Genomic DNA, 27,514 nt, shown 5'->3' with positions numbered 1-27,514 from the left:
TTATAGATATTTCTACATTGTCATTGGAAGCATATGGTCTTGTACTATTGATTTAGAATAACTACTATTACGATAAAAAAAATGCTCATTTATCATAAACAATTATTATTTATTTATGGCAAATAAATTTGTGTTTTATATTTTTACTTTTCTTTATTAATTATATTCTCTTTAAATGGTGCATCATTATGGATACCAGAAATACTCTCTCCCAACAACTTCCAAACATTTCTGGTTTCCCAACTACATTTCATATACATTTATTCATTTTTTAAACATGCAAAATGAGATATAATTTTAATGAGTCATTCAATATTAAATTATTTTCCTATGCTATTTAGTATTTTATTATACTCAGATACTGTAAAGTTAAATTTAACGAACATTTATATGCAAAAATAAAGTGTATTAAAAATCGCTGTTCAATCAAATTATCAGAAAACCTAAAGTTAAAGCCCCACATCATTGGGTATTACATTTCATAGTTTTTCCTACATACATTTTCCTATAATTTTATTAGGTTGTTGAGTAATCGTGAAGCAATGCAAAATAAACTAGACATGAAACTCGTCACTTTGACGAGTTAGTTATCCGCACGACAAACGCCACGTGCACGTCATACTCGTTGGAATTTTGCACACAGAAAAAGATAATGGCATTATGACCTGATCTGATCTGAAGAATATGATATGTTGTTAGTGCTGAATTCTGTCAATTTTGTATCATAGTATCAGTATAAACAGTATAATCTGTATACATATTACATACAGTGTAGAATAGGTGAAATTACGGGACCCGTCATTTATACCATTTTTTAACATGGCGACGGTATCAAAATGAAACACTAAAATAACAATTTCGGAAGGATATTATCTCAGCAACAACATATTAACCTGTAGAAGAAATTTGGATACGTGAAATATAGATGCGCGCTCTTTTAAATGTGATGAACTATGACGCAAAATATAAAAATACAACTTTTTTTATTCAACTGGCCATATGATGACGTCACTACATCTGATTGGCAAAATGTTTACATGAATTCGTATCTACAATCCAATAGCTTCCAGAAAACGTTTTAATCGTGATTATCACATTTTATTCTTACGAGCTATAACAGATTAACATTTACTGTAAAGATGAAATTAATGACCCACGTAATTAAAATTTTTAGGCATGATGACGTCATCAAAATTAAAATATGTTTAACTCATGCGAAAGATAGTTGATTGACCTAGACAATGTTAAAATCTCGGTGAAAATGGAAGATGGATAAGCGTAATGCGCTCCATTGAATGTGATGAGCAATAACTAAAGAGACAAAAATCCTATATTTTACATTTGTGTGGCCATATGATGACGTCACAACATCCGTGAAGAAAAAATTCTGCATGAATTCATATCTACAACATAACTGCTTTCATATTAAATTAAAAAAATCAGGGGTAACGGTTGATCCTGAGGAGCTATAATAGATTCAAAATAGGCATAATTTTGACAATATTTTGTAACTTTTGCAACTACAACGCACGCAAATGGTCTAAATCAACGTGTACGTATGACGTCATTTTAATTTGAAATGATGTTAATCTTTTTAAAAATGACTAGGAAAGGCTGGAAAATCACAATTTAATAGAAAAAAACATGATTTTCATGCTGCGTGCGCACTGCACGTGTAAAATTGTTCGCGTGCGCGGGAAATTTTGACATGCGCAAAATGTCATGAATGGCGTAAAAAGTTGATTAGAAATTAATTTTGCGCATTTTAAAATTTTAAATGCACGTGCGCGCGTAACTTCTTGTAAAACATGCCATTTTTAATCAACAGAAAGATTGCCCTTGATATGACTTAAATTTTCAGAAATTGTAAAAAAAAAAATTATGCTTGGTTTTTAATCTAAGATCAATCATAAAAAATCATAAAATCGCGCGTAAGTCACATTGCGCAACTCTGACGTCATTCAAAATAGGAGGTGCACAACTTCACATAAATGCCCATGTTTTGACAAAGTTATGAAATGTTATGTTTACCCATTTCAGAGAAACGCGTCTCACAAAAAGGAAGGAAAGAAAGAAGAATAATACAGAAAAATATTGATCCAATACAATCACAAGGAGTTATCCGCTACTAAGCGGATAACTAATTAACTTAAATAGGTGTTAATGTATCGACTAGATTCAACCTTATCTAGCAGTTTAAGGTGTGAAATTAACAAATCGCCATAGCAACAAACACGGCTGATAATAAACAGATTAGGTTTTGACTGGGTTAAACGCAACTATCTCATGTTGTAGGTTGTTGATTAAGGGAATGTCATCACTGTGGATTCATTATATAAACAGGATTAAATTTAAAACAGCCAAACTAAATTACCAAAGAGGAAATTTAATGATTTTTAGTGAGATTGAATTTTATAATGTGGCAGACTAGAGTATGGTTTATTTTCAGGTCAACATTTTACATAGACTTAACAAGATTAATAACGTATTTGCCAGGGTATAGTGAGTTCATATTCAAAAGTTTTATCATCTTTAATGCTACAATTATGTAATGTAAGGGATTTGACCAAAATTCAATGGATTTTTTAAACTGTTGCTTGTCAGTGGTCAACTTGCGTTGCGTGTACGTCCTTGCGTTCCGTCCACGTCCTTGTGTTCCGTCCAAGCTTAAGAATGAACAAATTTAAAGTTTTCCGTAACTGAAAAGATACTGCATTATGCATGTGGTAAGGATAGGGTAACTACATCCAGTTGCGATTGGTTGGATGTGAACATAATCGCTCACAATTCATCTTTAAACTTTTAATAGTGTCGCATACACAGTATAGATATCCTCAACTAGTCGTAATGATGTGACCGCTCGCACTTGGATTTCTTCAATTTCGTTAAGTTGTGTGAAAGAGTGTTAAGAGAAATGTAGGAACTATTTTAATATGCCACTTATGTATGGACCCGCCAAATATGTCATAAGTACGTACCATTGAAATGTGTATTTGGCAATTTCTGCAGCAAGTAGCACGTTAGTTGATATTTTGTTTGTAATGGAATTTCAGAAAGGGACTTAAAGCTTAGTCATATTATACTATAATAAATAAAAAGAAAGTGAAAACATTTTTTAGCCCATTGAGATTCATGATTTTTAGGTTACATGATTTTTTAACCTTGACCTACACCCGATAATCTCAACTCTAACATTTTTCACACTTTTTATGTTGAAATAAATAATATGACGATATGTATAAATAAACAAACGAATCCTTTAGGATTGTCTCATAAATTTCCTCAATTCCATTTTCTCTTAAAGAATTTTATTTAATGTTAAAAATCAAGGTTGAGGAATCTGCTTGTTTCGTAAAGTACATGTGAGTTACACAAAAGTACATTAGCATCATGAAATGATTTCCCGCTTTGAAATTAGTACTAATTTTCAATTGTTTCATTTACTGAAGAGGTGAGAATTTGAAGTCTCTACAGGATGTATACTTAATTAGGTTTTGTGTCATACATCAAAACTTCATTATACAATTAATATATTGTACAGTATTTTAATATTTGTTGTAAAATATAGATTTAATGTGTATGCTGTATTACTCGAAAGCGGGTACTTAATGTTGTTTAGGCTGAGAGTTTTCTCTAAAGCTAAGTCTTTCAGATGACTGCTTGGGTGGGTTTGAGTCCCACCTGAAAACAGCAACACATTTTTCTGAAGTATTCTCAAATATATCGAGTCTTTGGTACAAATTACATCAGATTTGGGCAAAACATTTTTCCAAAAACAACTAAACGTCATCTATTATTTTACGCAAAGCAAATTTAAACTTAATTTGGTATTGATTATTAATAGCCAATACTATAGACCATGAATTACATGAAATGATATTCTTTAATAGCATTACCTAACCTGCCATACATCATGTTAATTATGTGAAAAACGTACAATGCGTTCCGTAGATGCTGCGACATGAGTCTAGGAAGTCGGACTTTGATAAGGATATAACATTTCACACATAACCTGTTAATTGTTGTTCTAATAATGAAATAAAATCTCATAGGCATTGTAACATGTATCTGCCACAAGGTGGCATGTTGTAATTACCTTTCCCAGGTGGCATGTATGCAAATTAACTTAATTAATTGTACATGTTATGCATGATTTGCATATTTAAGATTGCGAGCAAAAACAAAGAACAGGTCAATTTCTTTAGCTACAGTTTTATTTATTATACATGATTTGATAATATAAAAAAGTTACATAAAGATTTGACATGTATGCAAATGAGCTTAATTAATTATGCATGTGACATTGTAATGTATGATAGGAAAGATAATGTGCTGAAACAAAAACATACTTTAGGATAGTCATGTATAGATGAATAACAGGAATTTTTTTTTACAATATGAACTAAACTTTTAATACAAGTTTTGCATGTATCCAGGAGTTCATACATGATTAAAATATTGATAGTATGCAAAATAGGTGATGTGCATACACTAATTATCTTTCTATATATTTTGCAAAATCACTTTTCAAAGTATTTAAACAATATTTTTTTAGATTAAAATTATTTAATTGATAAAATCTTGAAGACCATTGAAATAACAAGATGCAAAGTCACTGTTAATTTTGCTATTTTTTTTCAATAATTAGGTCAGTTGAAGTAACTAATTAAAAATTGAGGTCATTGTATAAAATATATTATGATTAATATATTTATTGAACTATTCCTGTAGGAGTTGCAAACTCATTTGTTGATTTAACAAAATTAGTATTTGTTGATAGACGAATTAATTGTCATTTTTAATTTTATAGAATTTAGGTAGAAAAACGAACTTTAAAATTTTCTAAAAGTATCATTGAAATTTATTTTATTTTAACAATTTACATTTTATGTTGTTCGCTTTTATCAAGTAAAGCTTTGTTTCTCATCACACCTTAATGTCTCCTGCAATTTTATTTAAAAATATTTATTACAATTTTAGTTTAAACGAGGAAAATACACTACAACATGTGCATTTATTGTGCGTTTATAAATAGGATAAATCAAATTAAATTTGAAAATTACATGTCATTGCAAATGATAAGATGTATAGTATTATAGTCATTTAAAAGTATAATATTTAGGTGTTTTAATTGCATGTTTCATGAGTCAATAGAAGTGTTTTTTCATTAAACAAGGTTTAATTGCATCCTCTATAACATGCCCTCTGACCACAAATTTAAGCTCGGCTTTACTTTTTGACAACAAAATTTATGTTCATGTAATTTCTTAAAAGTTGTTCTTACAATATAAATAGAAGTAGTATATGTTTCACTTTATCCTTCCCCCTCCTAGTTTGTTTGGAGCAGCCGTGAATCACAGTGTTAGTTTCTTCCCCCCAGGTGCTGTGATCTGAAGTTCGGGTCGATCTGACCTTTTTCTCCTGCACGCAATGACAAATCATTTTTTCTAATTTGTTCGCATTAACTTTCGGCTTAATCCTTCAGCAACCACTGTTGGCCGCTGTTGAGTTGACACGCGTCACAGCAGTGCTATTCAAATTACTTTGGACAAGGCTAGGCTTATTGATTGTTCGTGGAGCTGTTATATCGATGATTCGCTGTCAGTATAATTATGCGTGACACTGACAATAGTCATCCAATGGGTACTTCACACCTATATGTCATAGCACTGTTACAAATGCCCGTTAACTCCTCAATATGCTAATTATTATTCGCTTAGTTTTTACAAAATTCTTTTAAATTAAAACATCAAAATTTGAGAGTCCCTCCCTGTTATATGATTCTTGTTAGTATCTTTCATTTTGTGTTCATTCGTGCGTGTCATGACCGGAACCTATGCAAAATAACAAGGTCTGTTATATTTTAAACTATGTATTGTATAAACTTCAAATATGTGCTGATGTACTGAGACGTAGGCTGGTTGCTCTCTGGGGGGAGGGGGAGATGGGAAAGGGGTAGTGCGAAAATTGTTTATGCAGAACAAAACTAAAGTAAAATGCCAACCTTCAATATAGGATATGTTAATGATTAATGATGTGTAGATACTTAAATATTACTTAGTCCTGATCTGCTGGCGAGCTGTATTAATTATTTACTTGCTAATTGATGAGACAGGGAAGGGTCAAGGGCATATTCTAATACACAATTCAGTTTTTCTTGTTAATTCTTGCATTCTCACTGAATTAATGCTTCAAGTTGAAATTGTCAGCATATTAGATTGATCATGCTTTTAAGTACTTCTAAGTTTCTTTAATTAATATCATAGTACAGTAACTATGAACTACTGTATGTGCTTGCCAGTACTTATTTATATTATTTAATACATTAATTATGGTGGATACATAATTCAACGTTTTCCTATTAGATCCTAAGCTTTGATAGGCTGATGGAATGTGATGATTTTGTTGGTCTTGGTAGAAGTAAATAAATCAAATTGGATTAATTTTTTATGTTAAATTTATTAGGGAAGTTGTGGATCTGAACTGCACCCCTTTTACTGTCCTAATAGTCCTGGATAATAGAAACCTGCGTAAAACGATATTTGACGGACACTTTTATTTTTACTTATGCCAGTGGACCTGGGGCGCCAGGTTAGCCTTGCTTTTAAATTAGTTTCACAAGTTTATAAAATAGAAAGCATAAAAGAGGAACAAAAATTGTGTTAGTTTTCTCAAGTTTGCTTAATTTAATAATATTGAAAGTTCACAGCTTCTAAAACTCAACAACTTGTTCTAAAAAAGACGTTGAACTGAACAACGTGCACACACGTGTTGACTTTGATGCGTATGTGATTGGCAGTTGCGTGTAAAGACATGGACAAGTTGTCTAGTGATATCAAAATATCTTATTCAATGTCTCTAATTGTTAGAGGTCTCGTTTTCTAATGATGAACATCTATTTTATAACACATTTTGGAAATCCAAAGTTTAGATTTAGAAAGGTTATTATTGTATTATCCTCTTGTGTAATAGCAAACTGGTTTTGATCGACATATAGAGCAGAATAGTGAAAACAAGGACCTCGAAGATTGGCATAGGTTCAAGAAACTAATGTCCAATGAAGGGAATCCCCATGAGAAGCATTGATGCTAATCGGGAAAAGAAATGTAATCATTTTGTTTTAGTTCTTATGTCTTCATTATTTTGAGGATTGTGGTTCAGAATTGTTCTATATACGGTAACCATATTATACAGTAGTGCATTTTACTACCAAAAGGCCAAACCATACATTGTACAAAAATACTGCCAGGAATAATATAATCGTCTTCAATTTCTGTTTTTATTTTAAATTTAAAGATTTTTTTTTATGTCTTTATTATTTTGAGGATTGTTGTTTAGAATTGTTCTATATACGATAACCACATTAGGAATAATATAATTGTCTTCAATTTCTGTTTTTATTTTAAATTTAAAGATTTTTTTTTATGTCTTTATTATTTTGAGGATTGTTGTTCAGAATTGTTCTATATACGATAACCACATTATACAGTAGTGCATTTTACTACCAAAAGGCCAAACCATACATTGTACAAAAATACTGCCAGGAATAATATAATCGTCTTCAATTTCTGTTTTTATTTTAAATTTAAAGATTTTTTTTTATGTCTTTATTATTTTGAGGATTGTTGTTCAGAATTGTTCTATATACGATAACCATATTATACAGTAGTGCATTTTACTACCAAAAGGCCAAACCATACATTGTACAAAAATACTGCCAGGAATAATATAATCGTCTTCAATTTCTGTTTTTATTTTAAATTTAAAGATTTTTTTTATCAGCGCAATTAAAAAAATAAAATAAAGAAATAAATCCAAACAACCAAAACTAAACCCAAAACCAGCTGTGAATACTGCCACCACACCAACTAGTTCCGTGATAATCAACATGATGATTGTGTCAACGATAAAGATGAAAAATTGTCAGCCTTACCTTCTATTCAACACCACGATAGTATGAGAATTTGTTACATGGTTGCTGTTAGTCTATTGCTATTGAACAATAGATACTTGCATACAATTAGCATAGCAGTCACAGACACGTATGTTTCTACATTTTTTAATAGGTGGTGATTGGTTCAAATATTTTTTTCATGTGAGGTATTTTGAAACAGTTCTGCAGTTTATCAAGAAAATGACAAAAATAAAATTCAATAAGTAGAAATAAGTGAATGATTTTTGGAACAAGTTTTTGTACAATTTAGGTAACAACTTCCTCCGTACATTATCAAGGACAGAATATCAATAAACCTGTTACACATGTTTAAGATTATTTTCCAAATTGTTCAAGAAACCCCTACAATAGTCTTTCATCGCAATTGCCAAGATGGATATAGTAAAGATAAGCAACATTGGCCACGTTACTAGTCCCTATTTGAGAACTGATGTTTATCTATAAGAGTAGTCTCTTCATCTTGTTGTAGTTACAGCTAAGATTACAACCAAAAAGCTGATTGACAAGAGTCTCTGTATAGTGTAAGGTCTCCAAGAAGTTTTGATCATTTTGTTCCTCTGTGGATTTCCAATTATCATGGGAATGTGAAATGAATGCATGGTAGAATGTGCGATTCATTTTCAGGTGATGAAATAATGAGCACATTATCTATTATTGAGGGCGGTAGACTTGTCTTGTAAATGATATTGTCACCATTTTCTTGAGGTTATGTGTTAATTTTTAGTCGCGTGGACGCGACTCTATAGTTCACTATGTCGGTCGGTCGGTCTGTCTGTCTGTCGGTCCGGTATCACTATGCGTTTTATCGCTTTCTGACCTTATCTTGATATCAGTTTAATCTAGTCAATTTTTCACAGTATATTCCTTATGGCCAGGAATCGATGTGGTTATGTTTTCATGGTGCGCAATAAAAAATTACGCGGTCTACGCACGATTTAACGAAATCACGTTTATAATCATATCTTCACAACCATGAATCACAATTAAATAAAATTTGGTACTCATCAATTTCAGGGCATAAATCATCATATGGCAATACAATTACGTGCGTAGCGCATGTAACGCATGCCTACCCGCGCTTACAATTTTCAAAATTTATTTTCGATGAAATAAGAGTACGTTTCAGGCAATTTTAAGCATTTACAAAATTGCCATGAGTGCGCAGATTTTTGCGCGCGCACTGCGCGTCAAATGTTATTGCGCACTCTTTTTGCCCGATTTCTGTTTTCTTGACTTACTTTTCAACTCGAAATTATGTTATACGAGCACGTCAAAAGTGACAGGCTACGCACGTGTAAATTTAAAAAATATAAATGTTTTTAAACATTTCAACATTTTTAAACATGTCTGTCGGTCTGTCGGTCCGGTATCACTATGCATTGTAGCACACGACTTAATGGCTGTTGGCCTTGTTAGTTTGAGTTTTAAATCACATTTTCAGTACCAATAGATTCATAAATATTTATTTAAGGAAATCAGTTTTTGAGTAAACCAGCTAATTATGGTAAAAACAAATATTTGCATGCTATTTACAATTCCCTATTTTCATCAAAAACAGTTTAAATCATTTAACATTTAGTTTTAGAATAACAAACTTTTTAACTTTTGTTTTGTGTAGGGAAAATGTATATATATCTATCGTCGTGTTTTTTTTTCGTGCATAGTATAAACAGGCCTAGTAGGTAGTAGTGTTAGTATAGGTGCATGCATATTTTAAATTTGAGACAAGCCAAAATCAAAATCTCCAAACTCCAGCACCATCACCAGTACATCCTATCATCGCTTCAGTAAAAAAAAAAAAACCAATGACATCTCATAAACTGTCAAACTATAGTATTAATGAAAGTTTTTTTTTTCTGTTATATAGGTAATAAATGTTTCCTTGAAATTTAAAACCAATTTTGCTGGAATATGTTATGAATTAACCTATCTGTCAATATCTGTCATCATCACTATTAGGGCTGAGGTTGATCTAAATCAAATTGTGCCAATTATACTATGTAAATTATATATTAAAAAATGTCATATAATAGAGGGTACAGCTTGCCAATAAGGAGGTATATTAATTTCATTTTGATCATAGATCATCATCATAATCATCATATAATGTTAGGCATATGACTTAATATTTAGGGACATTTTTTTGATATAAAACAACCTTTTTGCAGGGTATTTTGTAAATTGGAAGTTATTCTTTGGTCTGGTGGAAAACTAATCAAGATTATAAATGCTCTTATATATCAAACAATGCCCTCTATTGGTTAAAATATGAAGATGCTGGCATGAGAAAGTGTCTTGAATGTACCGCCGTTTAGGGATATGAGTAAATGTTTTTTTTTTTATGTTGTAATACTTATTAACAGCAGGTTGCATTGTTTTACAAGTCAATCAGTGTTAAAACTGATTAAATTATGAACATAGTCACTTTGTGTAACAAAAACATTGTATTTAGATCATTCTGGTCATTGGCATTTAATGATTATGTTTTGGGTTATTTTTATAATTAAAACCTTAAAAGTGTAGGTTGTGTGCCATTTTTATAATGCGCTTATAAAATAGATAATGGTGATTTTATTATGAAGATTCCATTTCTATTATATTCCTGTAGCCAATCGTTATCATTCAATGAAGCTCTTGGCAGTTACACCTTCTAACCACACCCAGGTCCCAAGACCCATAAAAGCAAAAATGGGGAAAAAAATATTTGGTACTGAAATATGTATCTGTATGTATCTTTTATCTACCATGAAACCAGGGAGTTGTAACTCCCTGATGAAACTATATTCATTTATTCATCATATATTCTGATTTGTATTTAACATAAGCAAAGAGTCTTAAAGAAATTTAGTAAAAGTTGTAACTGTAGTAAATCATTCATCAAATTAATTTGCATTAGTCATGACTGTCCAATGATTTTATTCGTGATGATAGATCTTGTTTAAAAAATGAATATAGCATTGTGTTGTACCTAGGTCAAGGTTGACTCCAAATATATAGTGTATTTTAATTCTTTTTGTCAGGTTATTATTTTCTGTTTTTCGACACAAGTTTCGCTAGGTCAGTAAGTACAGTATTTAGGCTCCATTTATGAGGATGATAATGTCCATTTGTTTAGAGCCTTTCTAACAATCATTTCTCATTGAGCTATGGACTTAGATCTTACACTTTTCAACTACATCCTTCTCCGTCTCCACTAAGGGTCATGTCAATGCTGCTAATGCTTGTTGGTTCATGAATTAGTAAACCAAGGTAGACCGGTCAGGAAGTATTTAGGCTCCATTTATGAAGATGATAATGTCCATTTGTTTAGAGCCTTTCTAACGATCATTTCTCATTGAGCTATGGACTTAGATCTTACACTTCTCAACTACATCCTTCTCCGTCTCCACTAAGGGTCATGTCAATGCTGCTAATGCTTTCTTGTTGGTTCATGAATTAGTAAACCAAGGTAGACCGGTCAGGAAGTATTTAGGCTCCATTTATGAGGATGATGTCCATTTGTTTAGAGCCTTTCTAACGATCATTTCTCATTGAGCTATGGACTTAGATCTTACACTTTTCAACTACATCCTTCTCCGTCTCCACTAAGGGTCATGTCAATGCTGCTAATGCTTTCTTGTTGGTTCATGAATTAGTAAATCGGAGTAGACCGGTCAGGAAGTATTTAGGCTCCATTTATGAGGATGATGTCCTTTTGTGTAGCACCTTTCTAACGATCATTTCTCATTGAGCTATGGACTTGGATCTTACACTTTTCAACTACATCCTTCTCCGTCTCCACTAAGGGTCATGTCAATGCTGCTAATGCTTTCTTGTTGATTCATGAATTAGTAAACCGGGGTAGACCCCTATTCATCCCTAGCATTTTGTTTAAATTAGATATACGGTTTATAGTATTTATATGCATTAATGATTAGTTTGTAGTCCGTGGAATTAAACCAACCATTTTTAGGACTGCGTATACTGTATGCAGTTAGTAATAACCAATAGGATTAGGAAACATTCCTGAGAATATGTTACTCTCAAAATCTCTACACAATTTGAGATTCCACTCTTCTTTCTTTATAGGAAGAACAGTGTAGTAATTAATTTTCCAAAAAAACTGTATTCAATTCAAAGAAAACTGTTAAGGTTTTTTATTTTCAGTCGCCAAAAAAATCTTGTCTTAGCTAAATGATACAGTAACAGAATATACAGTGACAGATATCTGAATTTTTTTTTAATGTAGGTCTAAGTACATTTTTTACTAACTGTTATGGTTTTAAATTTACTATCTATTGACATACTTATATATCATCATCCTCCATAATGTTGTCGCAAGATAAATATACGTCTAGAGTCCAGCTGTGAGGATATGAATTGTTGGCATTCTGAAGTATGTTACTTTTCAAAGAATATAAATATTTAATCTTTTTAAGTGCTTAGATACTTGAAGTCAGTTCGTTGAATACGTCTATACATGACCTATCTGTTATTGTCTTTGTCTGCCAGTTGTTTGGTTAATTAGATCTTTGAGGATGAATGACAACAATATTGAATATCATATTTAGGCTTAGGGCCTGTTCAGACCTACGGAGTTATGGTTTCGTATTGTACGCGGCGTACAAGTCCATAGGTCTGAACCAGGAAAAGATTAGTGGAAGCCACCTCGTACGACACTGATATTTCGTACGCTACGAAAGCTCAAGGTATGAGTTTAGTGGACGTCGCTTACAATACGAAAGTCACGCATCGATGAATATGACCTAGGTTAGATATCTAGCCAATCAAATTACAATATTCGCCACATCACATCGTGACATGCGCTCCTCATCGTATAGCCAAGCTGATCTATTTGTTGTGATCGGTGAACGTGCGAAAAAAATCATACCTTTTGTTTTTACACTATACAGTATTATTATTATTAATATTATTATATTAATTATTTTAAAATGTCATCGAAGCGTGCGCATTGGCGAGAAACCGAAGTAAAATACCTTATTTCATTGTGGGGAAGCCCTGAGTTCAGAGATCGGTTGGAAGTGAAAAACTGGCGTAAAAGCACCGGCAACAAGATGTCTGTGTTCAACGACATGGCGGACACGTTTAGCAGATGGGCCATCCTCATAAAGAAGGATTTAATATCCAAACGAAATTGAAGGGGTCGTCGTATAAAGCGGCGAAAGACCGAGTAAATAAATCTGGAGCCGCGGTGCAAGTATGGGATTTGAACATTTTTCTGCCATAAATGATATTTTAGGTCATAGACCAAATATAAACCCAAACCCCAAAACGATCGGCTGGTTGGTATGCCTGACAACCAATCGATAATGCCGAGCCCAAGTGTTCGGTCTAGGCCTGTAACTCCAAAACCAACCACTACTAGGCCTACTTTTAATAACAACGAAGGTAGGTCTATGCGTGCGTTAGAGTTTGGTTAATCGCCAGCGAGTGACATCATATTCGTTTGTAACGCAACTTCGTTGCAATGAATCTGAACACTTTGCTCTTACGACGCTCATTAAAATATGACCTTGGCTGTGATACGAAAGCATAACTCCGTAGGTCTGAACATACCCTTAGTTATTCACTCAAATCTGGTACGTGCCCACCAAAGTGACTTGACTTCCTTCACTTCTCCTGAATTCAGTTGTCTTTTTTTTCAGTCTGAGGTTTTTTTCCCAGTCTTCTTAGGTAAAAGAAACTTAAACAATTCTGACAAAATTAACTCTGCATACAGTAGAGAGCATAGTCTTCCCCAAAACAGTCTTTAAAATCTCTCTTTATCTTTTTCCAGTATACAAATTGTATTTCTTCCTCCAGAGTTTTCACAAATGTACCAGACATAACAGTCATTTGGTTTTGTTAGTTAAGTTAATCAATTGCGACAGGTATTGTCGTTTTTTAGTTTAAATTCTCAATAGTGTATTTAACCTTGTGGAATGTTCCCCATGCTTACACAATTCCACTAACTTGTGTAAACTGTGACATATTTCTTTGATGTTTACGTTTTTCTATTACACAGATGTAGAACTTTTTCAAGATATAATAGGTGAATTTGAGTTTCATCTTTGTTCTTTATTGTATTGTACATAATGTTGATGGCCATGCTGTCAATCATAACAGCCATAAAAAGCTTCACTTAAAAAAATATTTATTTAGCACATTATGAATCACAATATTTAATTCTTGTCCTTAATCATAATCAACTTTATGAAATCTAGATGATACATATGCACATGAAGATATTACGGTTAATGGGGCGATTAGACTTTCCTGGCAACAGGTCTGACTACAGCTGTCTGTCTTACAGCAGTCCCTTGTGCCAGGGAGCAAGCTATGGTTCCCCCCACAGGAGACAAGGGCCTAGGCCTAGTTCAACAGTTCATATGTTTTCATTGATAGCGTAATACCTCCGTTGGGATAGTGCGTGTGTATCGCACTTATCCGTTTCAAGTTTATAAGTAGCTGTGGAAGATCATGCTGTGCTGAGCGGTAACTTGTGGATTGTTTATTTGCAACAAATCTATAACATTACAATAGATACAAGATTCTGTAGTGTTTAGTAGGGTGGTGTTGGGAAGGTTGTTAAGCAAACCAAATGCCCCCATCAGCCCACAATGCGTATGATTCATCGCACATGTCCTTTTCATGCTGTGTCCAGTGGTGACTTGTTTATTTGCCATTCTGAATTTATAACATGTACTGTACAAGATTATGTAGTATTAGTAGTAGTGTATGATTAGGGTGGTTGTCAAACAAAGCTAAACCCCTTTAAGAACAGTACATAATAAGCATGAATCATAGAGATCATAGTTTAACTATAGTAGAGGTGACAGCAGACAATGAAATACCAACCACATCACAAAAAAACCAGTTTAAGAAAACCAAAACATCATCTTGAGACAGCAGACAATGAAGGACCACCCGCATCACAAAAAAACCTTTAAAATGTTAATTTTAATTAAATATCTCTGTTTTGCAAACACAACTTGTATTTCAATTCAATTCACTTTTATTTCAGAACAAAGTGCATATCATAACACATAACAATATTCTAATAAATAAATTTAAGTAAGTAAAAAATCTATACCACATGTCGCACATAATAATGCCGTCGGAAAACCGTCGGTTTTCAACTGGAGTGAAAAAGCATTATATGGCTATACTGATATAAATTAACATACGTAAAAGTATACATGAAATTATGTATACAGAAGTTCAATCCATTTTCTGGGCAACTTTGAATTTTTTAGAATTCGAGAAAAAACACATGTTATTAAAGTATTACAGCTAATTTTTTCAATTTTTGTTTTGAAACAAAAAATTCTGACCATTGTCAGAAAGAGCAGTGAAGGTATTGAACCAGAGCCCCACAGTTTACCGTGAGGCACAGTGACCATGCTATTCTACTTCTGCTGACTTTATCTACTGTATTTCCCTCATGTAAGAATCAACAGAATTCCATCTCGCCTTGTCTCTCTCTCCATCCTCTTCTTTTCTCACTCCAATTCTTCACAGCAGGGAGTTGTTCACAGCATATACAGACTTAAATATATCCACAGACCCCTTGCATTTTCAATGTAAGCATTGCCTTTTTAAAATTTATAGTCCATTTGGTTTTCCAAGAATAATACATTTCAAACGACCATAACAGGTTGTTTTGATTTGAAATATAAAATTTTAGATTTAACGTAATGAATTCTTGGAAATCTTTAGACCTAAAGATATATAGTGTTTATAAAAGTATAAACTGATAGACTTAACAGATGTTTATAGCCTTTCAGTTTATTGGTAATTAATCCATCCATCAATCAATCAATTATTGATATCACTTTTATCATCAAGTATCACCTAGTATCTCTAGTGGATCAATCAATTCAATGATTACACTTTTTCTTTTAACGTACGATATATTTTTAAACTCAAGAATTTTAGAACTGTTAGTGTTATGTCACAAAATAATTGTTTGGGCTGCTTCCAAATCATGCATTTATTTTCAAATAAAAAATTATTTATAATACAAATCATGAAACATATAAGATTAAAGTGTAAACTACCGTCAGACTGTTAATATCACAATAATATTTGTTTGTATTCAATAATTTTTGTAGAAGAATATTTTACTAGTAGTAATTATACTGTATTTTTTAACTGCTGTAATAGTAATGAGTGGAAAAAAGTTGTATTACTAACAACCCAGATTCACCTCTCTCCCCAACACTGTATTATGACAATATATCACAGAATCAGCCTATGATACGGTACAGTACTGTGAATCGGCACACAAGATTCAACCACTGTATCATACTGAATATTAGACATCATATACATGTAGTAAATTTGATTTTATTTTCTGTTTTTTTTCTTGTAGTTATTATAAACTTATCGTCAATCACAGACTGTATAGTCTACCCCAATCCTTTTTAAGTAATGCTAAGCTTATGTAATTTGTGTTGATCTTATCATTGTACACTGTCTACTATCTTTCCATCCGTCACAGTTTTTGCTCCCACAAATTATAACACTAACTTGTGGTAAAACATATTGCATGCATGGCTGATTCATGTTACGCCATCGGCATATCTTGGTCTTGAACACTCTGGTGGGTGGTATGTCTAGCAATTTACTACTGTAAATAAATAACGTTTTTAGAGTTTTCTGCTATTTATTTATTTATTTATTTACTATTTGGATGGAAATTGTAAATGCAGTATGTGTGTTTAATTCTAGTCTAAGTTCTAGATCGAGATTCAGCTTAATAATGGTTAAAAGATAATAAATAGAAATTTTAAGAAATTATTTTGAAATATACTGTACAATCAAGTGAAAAACATTGGCTACTCTTCAAATGCATCTATCTTTTAAATGCATTCACTTTTTAATTTTTTTAAAAATATTATACATACATACATACATATGGGATCCTCCTCTTCTACGTCGTAGAACTGGAGTGGAAAACCTATTCAGCACCAAATACCCTACTAAATGCGTAAACAATATTTCTGGGTTGTATTAAGCCACAATCTCAGTAGCAGTAGTTCCTCTTTAAGTTCTGTCTACACTATCAAAGTAGTTTGACAACAACAATTTTGATGTGCCAAAATATGGCAGTGAAAAGCCCAACTATGATTGTGATATGACATCATGTCTATATGGGCACATCACACTTATTTTCACATAAAGTTTGATTTATGGAATTTCAAAAAAGTAATCATTCTAAACATATTTCCGTTAATATTTATTACTCAATCAGTTATTAATATGTATATGTTTTATAGGTCATTACATCTTATTCAATTATGCAAATATCCTTTAATATATTTAAAATTGAATGTATTGGTTTTGACTATTTGAATATTTTATTTCAATATGATTATTATTAATTGTATCTATGTTACAGAATATAATTTTAGTTATGTAATCATAGTGATTTGTTGCACTGTGGCTTGGTGGTTGACATGCTTGCTTTACAAATACATGAATCATTGGTTCAAATTCTGGCTCAGTCACCATTATTACATGGCTCAATGAAACATTGTGTCATTTAATTAAAATGAATAATGATATACTGTACATGGTAATGTATTTATGTTATTCTTTTATTCTTGAAGCTGAGATTATCATGTTAGAAGGTATGACATGTGTCTACCGTAGCAACGTGGACTTGTATTTCTATGTCATTGGTGGGTCATCCGACAATGAGCTCCTATTGGTTAGTGTACTAAACTGCTTGTATGACAGCGTTAGTCAAATACTCAGGTAAGTGGAACTAAGTATTTATGATGATAAATGTCAGCTTTAAACTTCTAATCTTCTTACTCTTTTTACCCCTAAATTTTCAAAGTAAAAAAAAAACGAAGACGAAAGACAGTTGGTGGTTAACATTTGTGCATCCTTCCTATGGTCTATGTTTCAATCCTTTTTTTAAAATAGTGTAACTTTTTTCAATGTTAATGTTATGTGTTTGTCTGCAGAGAAACAATAAAAACAAAAAATCCTGACTTAGTGCCAGGGTTTAAACTCGCCATTGTTTCTACTCTGCTCCCTTACCTCAAATAAGACTAAGAATGATATAGTTCTACCCATCCTGTAATTGTAACTTGGTATTATATCATATGCCAGTTTAAAGTCGCAACCATGCTCAAACCATGGACCTATAAATTAGAGGTCTAACTTATATAGGTCCATGCTCAAACCAAAACTCTAAAACGAAATTCCTCTGAATCTGTTTTTTATTCATTGTTTAGTAAAAAATAAACATTATTAAATTACAAATGTTTCATACGTCAATATTTAAATTACAAAAAATTTCAGAAAAAAATAATTTATTATTTTATTGAATTGACCTTTCCAATATTGCCTGTCATTCATATTTTTTGTGATGATTTAAAGGTCATTTTTTATGATGATTTATTATTAATAATCATTTTAATTCATTCAGAAATATATGACTCAGGGGAATCTTTTAAAATTGTATCAGAGACCGACATCTCAATGAAATTATAAATAGAATTATACAATCAATTTTTGTCTATAAAGTTTAACTACATTTTTTTACTTCAATTTTTCAATCAAGCAAATTAACTGATTAACAAATTAATTTATCAAAATCAAATATGTAATACATAAATTGGTATTATCAATATTTGTAGTTTATTAATAATAATTAGATAATTATAATAATCTATTTAATGAATTATAGTGTAAAAAGATAATGTTTATGATATGGATACTGTATGTATGGATTATGAAAATGTTGCAAATTAATATTTATTATAATACAGGAAAAATGAAAAAATGTATATATATATTTCTCATTTGCACAGATTTTCTCATCTTTATCGTTTCAAATTAATTAATTAAATTTCAGTATATCACCGGGCTGTTTAAAATTTATTCTGTGCCTGTGATGTTTATATATATATTTATATAAATTTAATTAATATTCAGTAAAGCCTAAATTTCCATTAAACTTTTTATTGAAATCCTGAAAAAAAAATGAATACTAAGTACATTAATAAATTTGGTAGTAATCTCTTTATTAAATTATTTTTTCCTTTAGCTTATATTACAAATTTTAGTGTACAGTAATGTACTACAATATACACTGATTCAAATAAGACTCTTAATATGTCTCCAATAATATATGGAAGTTGATACTGACAGAGTGATTTTTAATGGTGTGAATAGGCGCCCCCTAGTGGCCACGCTTCAAGTTTTTGGGGGAAATATGAATGAACATTGTATCGGTTGCTTTCGGTCTTCTGATCGGTCAAACGCTGCACATGAGCCAATCACAACATGCTATTCTGTCTTTAATTTTACATCATTTCCTTAAGTGAAATCGATGTTTTAGGAGAAGTTAACATATGATTTTATTGTTAGTTAAAGTTTGTACTTCTATTTGTTTGTTTAAATTTAATTTTAAACTAACAGTAAAATTTTTCACCACTTTCAAACATTCCTATAAACATAAAATTTACCATATAACATTTAAATAAAGCATTCATTTAAAATGTAAAAAAAAACATTTAAATCATTACATTTTATTTTACAGTTTCAATTACTATTATAGTATAGTGTTATAAATTAAATTGAATTTTTATGTTGTATTTTTACAATATTTTAGTAATACTAAAGTAATAGTTTTCCATTTTTTAACAATAATAGTTATTATTGTGGAAACAAATATGCATAACATTGACCGAGTAGTTTCAAAATATTCTGACTTACATCACTCAATAATCTATTTGGAAACACTTTACGTCAGTTAAGGACTTTCTATTATCAAGGCATTCTAAACAAAAGACCTTTCTAAGAACGGGCCGCAGTAAAAATGCACCTGACTGACTGACTCACTTAGAGTTGTTAAACATCTAAATACTTGCAATTAATAGGTTTTCTAAATTGAAATCATACCCTTAAAGTGATTCATGATACAGCTGTATCTTGTTGCACACATCTGCGGCGTTGGGCCGGGTTGTCATGGCAACTCATCCATCAACTGAATTGGAGGAAGTTTGTTATGGCAACCTTTCTCTGGTGACCAGGCTCTGAAGTATCTCCAATGTTTTTTCGTATTCTCACTGCTTGTTACTGGTAATGAGATATACATGGCTGCGAAATATGACAGCAATCGAGTTAACATTTACTTAACAATTAAAACCTGATTAAAATTTGCATATAAGATTGTGAAACTCTGTTGGTCAGTCTTGTTTTCACAGAATTAAATTAAGTTAAAACATGATCATTGTGTTGAAGTACATTGTACAGATCAGTAAGCCAGTGTGATTTTGTAGTTTCATAATATTACACTGAGTGTTATAGCTAGTTACCGGTACTTCATAAGTTTATATACATTATTATTTATGAATATTTTATTTTTAGCAAATATTGTTACTTTTGCCTGGAAATGTAACTTTAAGTAAATGAACATTAAAAGATTAGTTTTTTGATTTTTTAGATTTAATAATTTAGTTTATTATTATTATTATTATTGATAAACTATAGATAAAATATTAGACATACACTAGTCTGAAGAACTACTGCATAAACACTGTATGGTAGATGAGTATGCAATACAGTATGTCAAAGTTCAAAAGGTCATTAATGTTATAAAAGGTCACTAAACCTGTATCATCCACCAGGACCTATTGGTTAATGCTCTTGTTTCAACTTCCTCTGGAGGGCATCATCCCACTGTAATGCTTGTTTACTTCCCTTTGAGGCTTTTCATAGGAAGGCTTGACACAGGCAATCTAGAACAGACGCCTCAGGGGGACTAGGTGTTGACAACTAAGATTTTCCTAAACATGGTGTTGAGTAGAGCCGCTTATAAAATTTGACATACAAAACCATGTAATAACGATGTTGATAACATAGTCATTTTACATTTTTGTTTCCAATTTACTAACCTTGTTGACTGGCAAAAAGCAAGGAAGAATTGGTCACATGAAACCTATAATATGCAAACATTATGTACCACTCTGTGATGGGTTAAGGCACCATGTACCAAGTTCAGTTAGGAAATTCTTGTTTGAATTTGTAATTTATTATACTGGGTAACCTCTTCAGTCAAAGACTGGTCTCTAGTGATCAGTGGCTGTGTGTGTACTAGTACACCGGGGTACCCCCCCCCCCCCTCCCACACCCCCCCCCCCCCCCCACTCATCTCAAAGATGTACTAGGTTCTTTAAAGTGCCCATGAGCTAAAATATTTATGTTATGTTATTTATTTATGTTTTGTCTGTTAGTAGCAATCACTTAACTTGTTAGTTTGGAGATTTGAAATACAATTCATGTTTTAAAATGATTTAAGATTCTAAAGTTGACTTCTAGTTATAATAACAAAGCTTTTTCAATAATTATAGTGCTGTCCCATATTTTAATCTATTATTATTCTATAATCTATAATAATCATTATATATTTTATTGCTATTTTTTTTTTAGTGAATTTATAATAATAAAATATGTCCAGCAATTGAAATTTTTGTGCTTTCAATATTTCATTTACGTTTTCCTTTGCCACCTCTCTTGCAACTTCTTGAATCGCTATTGGGTGATAATATTTTTATCTGGGTCACAATTATAAAAAGGTCACACGATTACGTATCATGGGATGTTATTATTTTTCTGCAATATGTAAAAGTTGTAATACTAAATTTGTTTGTTAGTTCTTAAGCAAAAATGCTAGACGATTACCACTTGTGTGTTTTTTTATATTTCTGTTGATTGAACATGACAGAAGCTGTACGAGAGATAGTGCTGACATTACTGCGAGTATATATGCACAATAAAGGAAGTGAAATAGAGCTAGACAGATAAACTGACTTCAATAAGATACATAGACCATAGATTATCCAAGGCTAAGAGCCAAGCTGATGACAGACTTTTCAAAGGCTTTAATAATAAAGAATTTCCAGATTTAGGCTTAGCATAGTTTTTAAAAGCAATAAATTACAAAATTGATTTGAAATGAGTGTGTTAATTATCATGCAGTTATGGGTGGTAAAAAACATATTTTTTAATAAACATAGTATTACTAAAAAAAAAAAAAAACATTTTACACATTTAATCAGATATATCTTGGGCCCCATGCTAGAAGCATACAGTACAGGTACAGGTACAGTAAGCTGTTTCAAAGGAATCCAATACTTAAAACAGTATAAACTAAACACGTTTAAGACAAATAATCTGAGCTATTAAATACAGTATGTGTTGGTTTTAGGGCTAATGGTCATATTGATAGGAATTAATCATCAAAAAAAAAGAAAATATAAAATACTTATATAGCCGACAGAATATAAAAAGCGAAACTATGATATCATAGACATTAAGACATGATTGCCGTGAAGTTAATTGCATTCCATTGACTAATTCCGTAAGTGTTTTGAGGAAATTCATCATTTCTGGATAGAATATCAAAAGAGATTATGAACATTAAAAAACATGAAAGTAAATTATATTCTACTCTGTATCTTCCCAGATTCACTAATCTTGGTTTCCATGTTATGTTGGAAATTTCCTAGCAAAAATTAATTTGAAAGCTTAATATATAATAATAATAATAATATAAATAAAAAATTTTCATATTTTAATTTGTGTACTGGGTAATACAGTTTCAGGTGTCTTCAATTTTGTTGAAAGAACATATTTTAATGTTATAATAGAATTTTTTTAAATATACTGTACTTTTAAATACTGTATAAACATTTTATTGGATTCCTTTTCATTAAATTCTGTTTAAGATTTGATTGTAAATCCTGATACATTTTGGATGTGCAGGTTTACTTTTAGAAAGCACATTCATGATCGTTTTCATTAGCTTCTTTAATGCTATCTGTTCTTTGAAATTAATATTAAATTTAAATCCCCATACAGATTATTATATTAATATTTCTGATATCCTTTTTCTACACTTCAAATTTTCCTTTATAGTTTCTGTTACTCCATAATTTAATTTAATTTGTAACATCTTATCTCAATTCATGTTATGTTTTTCTAATTTATTAATTGGGTTTTAGTCATATGTCTCTTTCAATTACAGAAGAGAAATAAAATGCCATTTTCATTACGTTTACTTTTAATGTTTTTCAGAATTATCTGAGAATATTATTAAATTTGGAACTATGTCTTACTTTATTCTATAATCAGAATGTCCAGAGGGGTTTCTGTTCTAATTTTTATTTTCAAATACATGATGCGCTGACTCTAAAGTTTGGCAAATGTGGTTAAATAAATCTGTTTAGGAAAAAAGTATTTTTTGTAAACGTCATTTATGGATTTTCAGACCTTATGGGATACATACACATCCTTTAAAAATTGTTTCATTCAAATATGTGAATGAATCTAGAAATGTTTTAGTTTTATTGTCGTTTTAGTATTATTGTCGGTTTTGTTCACTGGCGCACCAAATTTGTTTACTATAAGTTTCTCACTTTAAAAAAAAATTCGATTGTTAGAATGATAAATAAGTAGAATTCCTACAAAGTGTCCCTTAACAGGGGTTTGCCTTATTTTCAGCACTCCTGATTTGGGACATTCTAAAGGAACACTTTCCTAATGATGAATGAGGTCGCAATATATGCTTTAAAACTATGGCCAACCTCTATTCAGTGGACGCCCCTTTTTTTAGGGAACACTTTGTTGGGTCCTGAAGAGGTTCCCTTGGGTTGTAATACAGCCATAAAATGATAATACTAATATTAGCATCAGTACCTTAAAGTCACCTGTGGAATACCATGTAAATGTTTCGGTATGTGACAGTGAATTTAACCAATGATGAAAGTTTTTCAAGGTAGTCCACCTGTTAACCAGAAATTAACCAATCACAGACCCGCTTGAATTAGACACCTGACTGACTTGACACCTGTATAGTTATCAATTCGTGGCAGATAATCTTATTAATTAGCTTGTTAATTACCGATGCAAATTACATTTCCAACACCTGCCTTTATTTCATATATTTTTGTGGTAAGATAAAGCCGCACATCTCCTAAACAAAATATTTAAATGTTATGCATAAAACTGAATTTTCATATTAATTGTTTTCAGTAATATCTGGAGGGATGCCTGTTAACAACTTTTGTGGTACTTGGAAAATATTAATAGAAATACATTATTAAATCTCTTCAGATTTAAAATTTATAAATGTTTAACCTATTTTATAATTATAGTCCAGGAGCTTGTGTCATTTTGTAGGCGTTTGATGTTAATTTTTGGCACCAACAAGAAAATCTTTGGTTCCATTTTTTTTCGACCATGGCAAGTGGCCACCATTATGATTTTCAAGATGACGGACTAACCTCTTAAAAATTGGTCATGTGTGGTATCTTCAGAAAGAAAATCGTCCACCGATAATTTAATTTCATTGCACTTATATCCAAAAATGTTTAGCTATAGAGATAATGGACATTTAAATGTGTTAAAATATTAGATACATCAAAAACAAAACAACAAAAACAGAGTAGAGTTAAGTAGGAAGTTAAATTGACAGTTTTACAAAGCCATCTTGCGTATCAAGTACACAATTCGATTTAATTCTTAACCGTTTGGTAATTTTTTTATGTATCAAATATGAGAATTATTACTTAATACTGTACTCATCTTTGGCTGTAAACAGGAACACTTATGATTTATTGAATAATCACTATCTGTTTTTATCTATGACCTTAGCATTTAAAGAAATTGAAAGTAATTGAGACATCACAAATCATAAGAGATAACCTTAATAACTAATGTATAAAAAAATGCACAGCTGGATTTCATCTTTGTCCCATGATGTACGGTAACTTTCGTTCTTTGTAGTTCTCTTCCATTTATCTGTCTGTTCTATCAACGTCATACTTTAATTCTGTTTGAATTTGGTGGCAGATTTTTCCATGGTCCAAGGTTTTTAAATATGATTTGTTAATAAAAAAATGTTAGATGGACTTCTTGTGATATCATCCCATGAATTACATAAATTGCATAAAAATGTTAATTGTTTCCGAGGTTTTGTCATTAAATTCAAAACTCTAACTAATTGTGTAATAAGACCATTTTGGACATGAATCGTTTTGTGTATGCCCCTGAGTCTTCACCTGCAACTTTGCCATATGAGAGTAAATATATGACATGCCTACCTATTTTAAGTGAGTCCTTACATTTTCTTTATCTCATTGTTTTAAAGCTCTTTTCTTCTGTTCAGTTCAGTATTAGTTTTATATTTGGTATTAAATTCAAAAGATTTTATCCTACTTCTTAAACGTTTTGTTGTAAAAATCACTCATATGTCATCAACATGATTTGTGTTTGCTTTTCATCAATGTCATATTGCAAGCATTTGTAATTTCTTCAGTTTGTGTTGGAGTAATATAGTTTGTCTTAAGGTAAGGTAAATGTAGACAGCATAGTATGTACTTGTTGGTGTTAAAACTACTGAAGAAGGCAAGGGTTTTCTTTATTTTTATACTCTGTTCATTTTCTAAATTAAGAAATTCATAAAGAAAAGCAGACGTTTTCTTGAAAACGTAATACATCAGCCAAGAAGTGAAGATTCACTCGTTTCTTCCTGTGATGAGGCTAATCAAGTGGGGGTAAAACGAAAATGAAATATTTCGGGGAAAATTACTGTCAAACAGCTGTAGAGATGATGTTTGCGTTGGTAGGAAATCGATGACATTAGAGGGAGAAAATTATTTAGAAGATGATACTTTTTGTTTGGATAAATTTCAAAATTTCACTTTTAAGTTCATCTGCTGCAGAGATCACATGATGATGTTTGTTACTGATGCATGACGTCAGTTTCGTGCTGATTGAACAGCTTCACTTTGTGCATGTGGCTCGAAACAGTGAATCTCTATTTGTACTGTAGGTCCCTCCTCCCGTCCATACCAGACATAAATGTTGTATTGAAACCATCGGGATTGTATCTAGTTTAAGATGATATATTCTATAATTTTAAAGATTGTATAATACCAATCACACTAGGCTAAGAGAAACACAAGTCTCCTATCTAAGTGAATACAATTACGTAATATTTAAGGGAAATATCTCACTTAAGTGTGATTGGTGAATATGGCCACTGAACTGTACCTCATCATTTAACCTCCATAATTTGAGACCAAATTATACTTTGTTGTATTTTCTAAGAATATTATTCATTTCATCAAAACATTACATTAAAAAAACTGAAATAGCGCACTCAAGAGTGCAAAGAGTCATAATAAATGAATTGAATTGAATTACAGTGGTAAAATAAAGGTTAGAAAAAATATGACATGATTTTACCAAGAGGTATATATCACAGAAAACATTTAAAAAATAACCCAAACAACATTTCAATATGAGTCAGAATATTAATAATATTCGATATAGAAACCAATGTGAATAATTCCATCATGTATGTGCTTTGCCAAGACAGGAACTTAAATAGATAGTTTTTAATCTTTCCGACACATAAACTACAGAACACCCGCATATAAACAAACATGCATACTATTCCCCGTAGCTTATACGAAGCTCATCATTCATTTAGCGGGACTTTCACTTCGTCTGGCTCCAGTGGTACAACATGGAACCGTAGGTTAACGCTGCTTGTCCACGGAGATTGTTACAACAACTGTTCATAAAACCGCATGGTTATTCTGAGTGTTCCACTTTTCCTAATCAGTTTTCGTACTTCAGATTTCTCTTCCTAGGAAAAAAAAAATGATTTGTTTATTGCCAATTCCATTTGTGAGCTTGTTTCATCTCTATTGCGACATGATTATCTGTAAAACCAGATCTATTGTGTTCCCTAATAGAAGTCATTTGAATTATTATATTCTTACAAAAAAAGTTTATAGTGTTTGAAACAATAAATTACTCTTTGATATAAAATTTAATTGCATACTTAAAAACAAACTGTTTACATATTTAGATATTTATTTTAAGTTAATGAAGAATATAATTTGTAAAATTATGTATTACTGTATATCTCCGGAAGAAAGAGAATATTTTAAATAAATAGAATAGGCCATTTTAATGTCACATAATATTTTAGTTATTCACTTTGAACAAAAATTGGATTAAAACAAATTTTGGTATATATTTTCATGTGACGCAATAGAGGTACAGTGCAAGTTTTAAAAGGTTATATCATTTTTCTGTTAAAGACCCCAACTTTCAGTATTGACCGTTGGATGTAATCCAGAGTTAAAATGATCGTATCTTTCCATTTTGTATCTGTTAGCTCATCTCTCAAAACGGACAACGTTTCACAGGTTGTCTGACAGACACTTGTCAATGTGCGATGTTAAACGGAATATTTCAAAGACGTCAGTCGTTATGACTCGTACGATTGCGTGCCTATCAAACCGATATTTATACAAACACTTTCTGAATTGAATTTTTCCTCATTGTGAAAAAAATTTAATGTTATGTTAAAGATATATTGTCCCCCTATAAAATGATTTTTTTAGATTTGTTTGTTGAATATGCCATTTTAATGTCACATAATAGTTATTCACTTTGACCAATAACTGGATCCAAAAAAATATATATTTTCCTGAAAAAAATGTAATTTTAAGCAGAAACTACCTAAAATGTCTGTCAGAC

The 27,514-nt window shown here is 31.3% G+C and overlaps 1 protein-coding gene across 2 annotated transcripts in view; it reads left to right on the top strand.

Annotated features, from left to right (window-relative positions):
* LOC140040267 (coatomer subunit zeta-1-like) overlaps positions 1–27,514 on the top strand; it is a 65,976-nt gene that overhangs the window by 17,006 nt on the left and 21,456 nt on the right. For both annotated transcript variants that reach the window (XM_072086061.1, XM_072086060.1), the window contains one exon: positions 17,548–17,695. In XM_072086061.1, the coding sequence (XP_071942162.1) occupies positions 17,548–17,695 (148 nt within the window). The remainder of the gene's footprint in view (positions 1–17,547; positions 17,696–27,514) is intronic.

The sequence above is a fragment of the Antedon mediterranea genome, chromosome 2 (assembly GCF_964355755.1).
Source record: "Antedon mediterranea chromosome 2, ecAntMedi1.1, whole genome shotgun sequence".
In the NCBI taxonomy this organism is placed as follows: domain Eukaryota; kingdom Metazoa; phylum Echinodermata; class Crinoidea; order Comatulida; family Antedonidae; genus Antedon; species Antedon mediterranea.
The sequence above is the reverse complement of the archived record's forward strand: the minus strand, read 5'-3'. Positions and strand labels throughout refer to the sequence as shown.